Source organism: Zingiber officinale, chromosome 8B, assembly GCF_018446385.1.
Source record: "Zingiber officinale cultivar Zhangliang chromosome 8B, Zo_v1.1, whole genome shotgun sequence".
NCBI lineage: Eukaryota > Viridiplantae > Streptophyta > Magnoliopsida > Zingiberales > Zingiberaceae > Zingiber > Zingiber officinale.
Window position 1 is genome coordinate 28,720,372 of NC_056001.1, and position 10,332 is coordinate 28,730,703.

At 34.5% G+C, this 10,332-nt stretch overlaps 1 protein-coding gene across 1 annotated transcript; it reads left to right on the forward strand.

The window, feature by feature from the left end:
• The first annotated feature begins 4,477 nt into the window (after positions 1–4,477).
• Positions 4,478–5,843, forward strand: LOC122017058 (noroxomaritidine/norcraugsodine reductase-like). The gene is made up of 5 exons (XM_042574531.1): positions 4,478–4,638; positions 4,715–4,922; positions 4,992–5,208; positions 5,310–5,416; positions 5,500–5,843. Exons 1-5 carry the CDS (start codon positions 4,544–4,546, stop codon positions 5,674–5,676), a joined length of 804 nt encoding a protein of 267 aa, XP_042430465.1. The 5' UTR covers positions 4,478–4,543; the 3' UTR covers positions 5,677–5,843.
• The last annotated feature ends 4,489 nt before the right edge of the window (positions 5,844–10,332 follow it).

Here is a 10,332-nt window from a genome sequence, read left to right on the forward strand (position 1 = left end):
ATCCTACATGTTTCTCTTTTCTTCTCTCACAAGACGCAACATTTTTTTCTCTCTAGAAAACTATATAATCGAGGGTTCTCACAGTTAAATTTCAAAGGTATGTTTTTAATATTTTTTATCCTTTTGTAGTCATGCATTTTACTCGCTTGTAATAATATTAATTGCATAAAATATTGAGTGATGTGTCAAATTTAACACCGATGTTATTCCTTCAACACCTTGATCACGTTGGCGGTCTACCCAATGACGAATCTAGGAATTCAAGTATAGAGGGGCGATCACGATAAACAAGGGGTGGTATCCTCCATCTCCATTGGTGGAATCCCATAATACTAGACGTTCCACCACCAGCAAGGAGGGACGACCGCCAATGCCACCCCCACTAGATTCGCCCCTGGGTCTACCATAGAGATTACTTTAGGGGTGTGTTATCCTCTATTACAAAACTAACTATACATTTTTTTTTTGAACTTTATTATTATTATTTTTTTGAATATTTTCTTTTCTCTATTTTTTTATTTTTAAAGTTTACATTTTTTTTTAAATTTATGTTTTTTTTAGTTTATGTTTTTTTTAAGTTCTACTTTACGTTTTTTAAGTTTATGGTTTTTTTAACTTTTAGGTTTTTTTTTAATTTAAGTTTTTTTTTAAGTTATGTTTTTTTCTTTACATTTTTTTTTAAGTTTACGATTTTTTTTTAGTTTACCATTTTTTTTTAGTTTATATCTTTTGAGTTTATCGTTTTTTAATTTGTCTTTAATTTTTCTTAAAGTTTACGGTCTTTTTTAAAATAAAATTTTTATTATAAAAATTTATGTTTTTTAGCATCACTTTTCTACTAAAATATAGAAAAGTGATGCTACAAAATTGCATAGAATATTTGGCAAAATTTGTATCATAAATTGCATTGAATCTATTTAGTTATGGATGTAAAAATATTTAACAAAATATGTGTAATGACTTATGATTTTGAATGACAAAATATCAAACTTATGTATTTATTTTCTATCTTATGTATATAAGTGATATTACTACCAATGGGAGATTCGCAAGCTAAATATAATGTATGGACAATTGAAGAGAGCTACGAATTGTTACAACTCATGGTTGAGGCTGCCACGCAAGGATGGCGGATAGAAGTGGAGTCTTTAGCAAAAAAAACCATAGAAACAAAACTACTACCCGCTCTAAATAAAAAAACTTGCAATTGAAAAGACTTTCACATAATATCAAAATCATTTAAAGTGGTTCAAACAGAGGTACAACAACTATTATAAGTTTATGCGTCATAACTCTGGATGGGATCCTGAGACGAAGAAATTCACAGCTCCTAAAGAAATATGGAAGGATTATTTTAAGGTTAGTATTTTCTATTTAAAATAATAAAATTTACATTTTTTATTAGAATTACAACTAGGTTTAACACTGGCTATTTTTCATTCTCTAAAGTCTCACCCGAAACATGAACATTATCGAACAGATACATTTGAGGATTATGAATATCTGAGAATTGCAGTTGGAAATGGAACTGCTATCGGAAAATACTGGGACTAGGATATGACACTAATACAAGAACATTAGTGGAAGAAAATCAAAGTACTACTTTGTTAGATGATTACGTGTTCGATCACAATACTAGTGAATTTGTGCAAAGTCATAGACAAGAATCTCCATACGAGCCTTCATTTTTCAAGGAATCTGCTCCACCATTACCATCTCAACCCATAAGTTTGGAAGTTTCTCCAACCACTAGAAAACGAGATAGGACCGAGCTTGAAGGAAAATTAAGTATATTCAAGAATACTAATACAAATGTTGTGTATAAAATCTCTAAAACTCTTGAGAAGGTAGCTTCAAAAATAGAATCAATAGGGAATGTAAGTGAAGGTTATTGGGATGCTATCAAGGAGGTCCCAAATTTGGATGATCGTACTAGATACAAAGTACTTGATTTGCTTAATACCCAATCAAAGAAGATCGATTTCTTGAAAATGACCATTGAAGAGCATTCAGGATGGATAGACGATAAATTGAATGAATGAGGGAATTTTTTGGAGCATGATTAGTAATAATTTTTATTATGTTAAAATTTTATCATTTTTTTTGAATTGTTTTCTGGTGATTGAACTAGTAATAATTTCTTGGTTCGGATTATTTATAAATTTACAAGTTTCAAGTTGATTATCATTTATATCTTGTTTTGGTTATAAGTGGAATGATTTTCATAAATTATTAGAGGTTTTTTTTAAAATTTTAATTTCTTGTTTGATATCAGGTGGTTCATTTAAATGCCAAGCATCAACATGCATAAAGTAGAAGAACAAATGGAAGAAGAGGTATTGAAAGAAGAATTAAATGAAACGCTTAGGTGTTTGTTGGTGGAATTTTATAGGATCCTATGTGTTTTGATTGAGCATATAGCTTATATGCGTAGTGAACTTGTCCATCGTCCCTTAAGTAGACGACCAATAACTTCTAAAGGATATGATTATATTCATAGAATATTAAAAGAGGATACAACACACTTTAGAAGTTTATAGAATGCATCCTGGTGTATTTTTAAAATTGTATAACATCCTTAGAGAAAAAACACCATTACAAGATACAAGATACATTTGTATTGAAGAAATGGTTGCCATGTTTTTACTCGTTGTTGTTCACCATACTCGATACTCTTTGATTCGTAAAACATTTGATCGATCACACTATAATACCAGCCAAAACTTCAACAACGTGTTGAAAGCATTAAATAGCATTGCAGTAGATATGATGGTCAAACCTAGATATGTAGTGCTTGAGAGAATAAGGGAGAGTACAAGATTTTTTCCTTACTTTAAAGTAAGTAATGAAAATCTTCTATTATTTTTATTACTACTATTGTTATTATTATTGTTGTTATTATTTTGTTATTGTTACAGGATTGCATTGGAGCTATTGATGGCAGTCATTTTCCAGCAATGGTGCCTGGATATGATACTAATAGCTATCGTAATCATCATGGAATGATTTCTAAAATGTTTTGGCAGCTTATAACTTTGATTTAGAATTCATATATATGCTTAGTGGGTGGGAGGGATCTGCTCATGACTTAAATGTTTTGACAAATACTTTATCAAGAAATAACGGGCTTAAAGTTCCACAAAATATATATATTTTGTTCTATATGTTACTTATTTTATTATTATTTTTTTTGTAATTTTTCAAAATTACATATGTTATTTATATTTGATCTGGTTTTATAGGTAAATATTTTTTAGTGGATGGTAGATATCCGAATCGGCGTCAATTTTTGACTCTATTTCGAGGTGTGCGATATCATCTCCAGGAATTCACTGGCCAAGGTTGTCACCCAAAAAATAAAAAGGAGTTGTTCAATCTTCGTCATGCCTCATTGAGGAACATCATTGAGAGGGTATTTGGAATATTTAAATCATGATTTAAAATATTCAAAACAGCTCCTCCATTTACATATAATACACAAGTCGAGCTTATTTTGGCTTGTGCCAAATTGCATAATTTTTTTTACAAGGAGTGTCGTTCTGATGAATTTCTAGTTGAACCAGATAATGAAGTTTCATCATCCTTACCAAAATAAATTCATGGTGTCGATTGCTTTGATCAATTATCTGATACTCAAGAACAACAACGAGCAAATGTCAATGCATGAAAAGATACAATAGCGAATCGAATGTGGAGCGATGTTTATCATATTGGCAATAACGAAACTTAGAATTTTTCTTTCTCATAAATCCATAAATTTTCATGAAAAAATTTATAAATGTCTGTAAAAAATTTATAAAAAAAATCTATAGAATTCCATAGAATTCTTTTCATAATTACACGAGATTTAATACAAGTCAATAAAAATCAATCAACTCTAAAAAATCTATCATTAAAAAAATTAATAAAAATCATTCAATCTCTTAATTAAATATATTCTCCTTAAACAAATCGAATGATCCATCTATACAGATAATCTTTCATTTTAATCGTCAACTTATCATTACCCTTACCCTGATTGTCCTATCGTCTTATCTGTCATCCAAGTAGCAGTGTTCCCGTATCAATTTATCGGGAGACTCACTTATTTGAGGGCATTTCAAGAGAATGTGGTCGAGTCAATTTTGGCATTTGATTGTACAAATCGTCAGATCCTAGGACCACCTCGGTCCTACACCACTATTCGGGAAAGCTGAAGTGTTGAATTTTCATACCAAATCTGGCAGGAGTAAGGTTTAATCAACTAAAGTCGAGGCCTATCCACTATTCTGAACTGTTCAACACGTTATTCCTGCACAGATCCTCTTGAATCATGATCAACATTTTTTTTTTCCAACGATTGTTAGATCAGTCTTTATCCAAGGATTATTGGATGTTAAAATTAAGTTAATTTATTATAATAGTTATGGTCGAAATGTTTTACTTTATCCGGCTGGAAAATATAATAATCAGGCGATTATTTAAAGTGCCTTGTCTTCTCAACTTTCCCACTGCACTGCTCTGCTCTGCTCTGGTCTTTCTTAAAAAAAAACAAAGAAGAAGCATGAACAGCGTGCAGGAGCACACTCCCATCGACACAAACAGATGGTCTCTCTCCGGGACAACTGCTCTGGTCACCGGAGGCTCCAAGGGAATCGGGTAGTTACATTCCTCGATCGAATACTCCATCTCTTTCCATCTATATATTTCTACTCATCCATCAAGCTTAATTTAGGTATGCGATCGTCGAGGAGCTCGCCAGACTTGGATCGGCGGTGCACACTTGCGCCCGCAGCCAAGCAGATCTGGAGAAGTGCCTGCAACAATGGCGCGATTCCAATCTCAAAGTCACCGGATCTGTCTGCGACGTTTCCTCCCCGAGCGAGCGAGAGAAGCTCATGGCGACGGTGAAGTCCCAATTCGACGGGAAGCTCAACATTTTGGTATTAATTCCTCCTTTTTATTTTCCTTCCTTTCTAAACCCCCCTAAGCCAAATCTTCTTCGTTTGCAGGTTAACAATGCAGGGACAGCGATCATCAAACCGGCGATGGAGCAAACCCTGGAGGATTTCAAGTTCTTAATCAGCACAAACCTTGAATCGGCGTTCCACTTGAGCCAACTTTCTTACCCTCTCCTTAGGGATTGTGGAGGCGGCAGTATTGTGTTCATCACCTCCATCGCTGGCAATATTGCCCTGGAGGATTTGTCTGTGTACGCATCGACCAAAGGTACTTCTTTCATATTGCTGATTGAATTTGCTCGAATCATTTGGAAGTATGAACTATTTGCTTCGAACTGTTTCTCTCTCTCTCTCTCTTCATTTGATTAGGAGCAATGAATCAACTGACGAGAAATATTGCTTGTGAATGGGCCAAAGATAACATTAGAACAAACAGTGTTGCTCCAGGGTACATAAGAACACCACTCATTGACCCTGTAAGTTAACACCGCTTCTTATGATCTAGCTAGAAGAGAGATTTGATTTTGGCTGATGAATATGAATTTGTTTATTGTGGCAGTTTGTGCAAGATGAGGAATTTGTGGCGAGGGAGAATCATCGCGTGCCTCTTGGGCGTTTGGGGGAGCCGGAGGATGTGGCCGGCGTCGTGGCTTTCCTTTGCCTCCCTCCGTCTAGCTACGTGAATGGTCAGGTCATCGTCGTCGATGGAGGTAGAATTGTGAACGGAAATCACTAAGTAGCTATGGAGATATCTTTGAATAAGGTGGGTGGGTGTTTGGAATTATGTTCTAATGAAGATCTCGAGTAAGATGTTGTTGCACTCTTCATTTAAGTTGTTGTACGGAAAATTTTATCACTATAATCTCTATGGCAATAATTTAATATAAACATTGGTGTTTCAAATGTTATGAAGCCATTTTTTTTTTCAATTTTTGGTGATGCATATCAATGATATACCAAGAGATTATAAGGAAAGTCATCCAAAATAAAGTTCACTCTTGTACTAGACCCAATCCTCAAATACTCTTGTACTAGACCCCAACTATATGTGCCAAGTTATTAATGGTGAAGATTTTTTAAAATGCAATAGATTTTTAAACTCTGGTCAAATAATTTATTATCACTACCTAACGAAGTAGTATGGTAGAATTGAATTGATGAATGCCATTTGGACTCTTGTCAAATAATATTTTTTTGGATTATTATTATCATTATTCAAAAAAACTAGTAACATGGTGAAAAAATAATATCGTAGGATTGATGATGCATTTGAATTTGAACTCTGGTCGAATAATGTTTTCTCGGATTATTATCATTAATTAACAAAATAGTGATATGATAAAGAAATACTATGATAAGTTTGATGAATTTCAGTATTGCTGAATAATATGCTTCTGAATCCTATCCGAGGTGAAAGTAATTGGTTAGAACGTGGCTCTATTATTGATTAAATGAAATGAAGATTCTGTGTTATTCTATAATATAAAGAGTATTAATGTCATGTCAAGAGTCTTAGCATATGAGTACATAATTCTTAGAATAAACTAATGCTAACTAAGCGAATCGTTTTTTTGCCACATTAATGTCATGTCAAGAAAGGGGTCCCAGCATTGAGTACATAATTCGAAAGAAGAAGATAATGGAAGAAACGGTAGCAATGAATGTGTGAAAAAATAGAGCGTCGTCATATATCATCACATGTAGATGAAGACTCCTTTTTATAATGTAACTGTTGTATTTATGCACATATCTCAAAATATTTACATTTTTTTCAAATCGCTTCTAAGAAAGAATAGGCCATAAAATGACTTTGGCACCTTCCTTTAAATAGATCCACAAATCCTTGTGATTTGATATAATAGAAACTTTGAAGGCGCGATTTGTCTGCAGGATATTCTCTGTCTCATGACATAAACTTCTAAAAGAGAGTACGAAACTGTTGAGTCTTGGGGTCCACACTGGGCCAACCGACCGTTACTCAAGAACGTCGTCCGCTGGGGCTCATGCATGGAACGTGCTGACCGTCTCGATCTTTTTGCTTGAATGTCATATATATGCCCGATCGTGTTGTAAGTCTAATCGATCGATCGGAAGATTCGATCAACTGAATTTTTCCTGCTTATTGCCCCTATCGTCTTGAGGCCTGATCAATCACCCAAGACTCGAATGGGCCATCCCAAGATCCACCAGTCACTCAAGGGTCGATCGTCTCTATAACCTGTTCGGATATGTCCTTAACTTGATTAGTGACTCTAAAAATTGACCGCTCTTTAATTTTAACAGTCTTATCAATCATTCTTTTCTATCTTGATCTATCTTTTAGTGGAGTTCATCTTTATCATTGTATCACTTCTATATTATTATTCTTATGATCAGATATTTTGAGATGGATATAGATAGATAGAAAGTTGATGACTCTATCCTCGCAATGAGTTATTTTACCACCATTCAAATTAATTTTAAAATCTATTAAAATAAATACTCTTACGGATTGCGCTATGCTACAACGGTCAAACTTTATCTTTGCATTGGAATTTGATTCATGTGGCATTTAGTGTTTTGTCTGTCTTGGAGATATGCCACAATGTCTGCGTCAATCGAACTACAACAAGTAGCGTGTGGCAATGAGTGCTGAGTCATAACTTTCGCAAATGCAAGGAAGAAAAGGAGAGATGATTAGAAGTGCAAAACAGGAGGAATTTTTTTTTTTTTAGCATCATTCTTCATTAGAGATGCATTCGTGTCGTCAAATGATTGGGGTGGATTAAGAAATTCATCAACAGAGTTTGGAAGTACTTGTAGCTATCAGAAGATGCGCTCAACACGACACAAGTGGGACAAACCGATTAGTTAGAGTCCTAGAATTAATCATTTGATGATTATATTATAGATTTATTGTATTATATTTTTATATAAATAAAGACATTTAGTTTTTTTTATTATATTTACTTGTATTGGTGCCAAATAAACTAAGTATAATAACGTCCTTGAGTAGACGGTTCTCACCTATATCAATCAGTTAGTTGAACCGATAGTGAGATGATATAGGGAACATTACTCTTAATCATTCTTAGTCGAGTATTAACATTCAGGGACAATGTTAATGCAATAATACTACCATGTAGGTCAACTCGATGACTTGATCTCACAAGTCATGGATATAGAGATATCAAGTTGACACATGTGTATGTATTGGAGAATGTATACTGAATGACCCGCCATGAGAAAGTATCATAGATCGTTATATGAGTGTCATATACTTTCTCATGTGGCTATTAGTATGACTACTAGTCCTTAGACCTGAAGTCACCATGGATCCCTACATAAGGAGTTATGTACTTTGGTTTCGTCAAACGTCACCCGTAACTAGGTGGACTATAAAGGCGATTACTTGGTGTGTAACGAATTATGCAGAGGGATGTGTGTAATGTAGATGGGATCTATCCCTCCTATATGACGGGAGCGACATCGATATTCTTGATAGAGTGAGACCACGAAGTGCATGGCCATGCCTAAATAAGTCAATATGAGATATTGAGCTCATTTGATTTAGTGAGTCTACTTGGAGTTCAAGATTTAGATTGGTCAGAAGATGGCACGGTCTATGCCTCACATTGATCAATCTAGATGTCTAGGATAGAAGGACACTTGTCATATATTGTGAGGAGTCACAATTAGTAGTACAAGGTGATGTTGGATCTCAACATTCTTGTAACTTAGGTAGTAATGATGTGTTGCTAGATACCGCTCATTACTTATGCTCCTAAATGGGTTTAGGGCATTTCCAACGTTACAAGAACCTATAGGGTCACACACTAAGGACAATTAGATGGAGATTAGGTTCATATGATGAACCAAGAGGATTAGATTCATGTGATGAATCAAATTGGATTAAGAGTAATCCTAATTGGGCTAATTGAGTTGGACTCAAGTTGATTCATATGTTCAATGAGTCTAATTTAGATTATGACTCATTGAATCAATTTAATTAAATGAATTAGATTCATTATATTAAATTGGCTTGAATTAAATGGTTGGATTAGATCAACCATGAGAGAGATTAAGTCAAGTTTGACTTGACTTGAGAGGAAGAGGAAAAGTCAAGTTTGACTTGACTTTATGCCACATCATTTGTGAGTTGGCATTAAGTGGCCAATGATGGTGTGCCACATCATCATAGTTAGCACATGTGTGTGCCACCTAATGGAGGTTACAAATTCCCTCTTTAATGGCCACATTAAAGAGAATAGAGGTTACAACTCCAAGAAGTGGCCGACCACTTATTTTGTGTGAATGAAATTCATTTTTCATTCAAGGCATTTTATTCCATCATCTTCTTCCTCAAGCTCTCAACCTTTCTCCCTCTCCTCTCTTGTCCGAACCTTACCAAGGTGCTAGCACACCTTTGTGTTAGGTTTTCTCCACCTATTTGTTCGTGTGGATACTTCTAGAGGGTTGTACACTTGACAACCTCGAGATCCGGCACCACTTGGAAGAGCGGGATACGCGAAGGGCTTCGCATCATGGGTAATTTCTTCTCCTAGTTTAGAACTAGCATAAAACTCGTACTTGTAATGTTTTTCGAAAGTTTTACTTCGCACGGATCCAGTGGCATGGGGGTTTCAGGGTTTTCGCGACGTGAAAAAGCGGTTTTCGTAGCCCGAAAAACCCAACAAAACCTACTCTTAAATAATGTAGCAAATAGAAAGATATACAAAATAGTAAAATATAAAAATTCAAAAATAGTTAATAATAATAAAAAATTAAAATTGACTTTTTTAGAAATTTTAAAAGTATTTATAAGAAATAAATTATGAATATATAAAAAATAAATTTTCTAATTAGATAAATATGTACATGACTTTCATAAAAAAAAATTATTCATCCAAATTTATTTATTTTTCCTTTACTAAAATAAATTAATATCCTATTTATATGGGAGGATGAATTTAAAAATTGATAAAAAAAAATATATGTACAACAAATTTTGGACTGTTTATTTCAGATGAATTATTTATCCCTGTTCTTTTATTTATTATAAAATAATAAACCAATACATTTACGAATACATCAATTTTTAAATATATTTTTATCCATGAACAACTTTCCTTTCTCTTTTATGTCTCTGTCCTCAACCACGAGAGCCACAGGCACTCTTATTGAGCGACATTGCATAGCCGACCTAATACGATCCTACGTGGGATAGCACCCTCCCGCACGACCCTACGTGGGCCGCAATACCTCGTGTAGCCCTGTGGCGGTGGAAATGTGTGGCTTCTTCCCTCGTGTGGCCTTGCGCGAGGCAATGTTGCCTGGCGCGGTCACGAGCAACAAACGGCCATGAGTCGTGACTGACCCTACATGGCCACACCATGCACCACTAGTCATCATG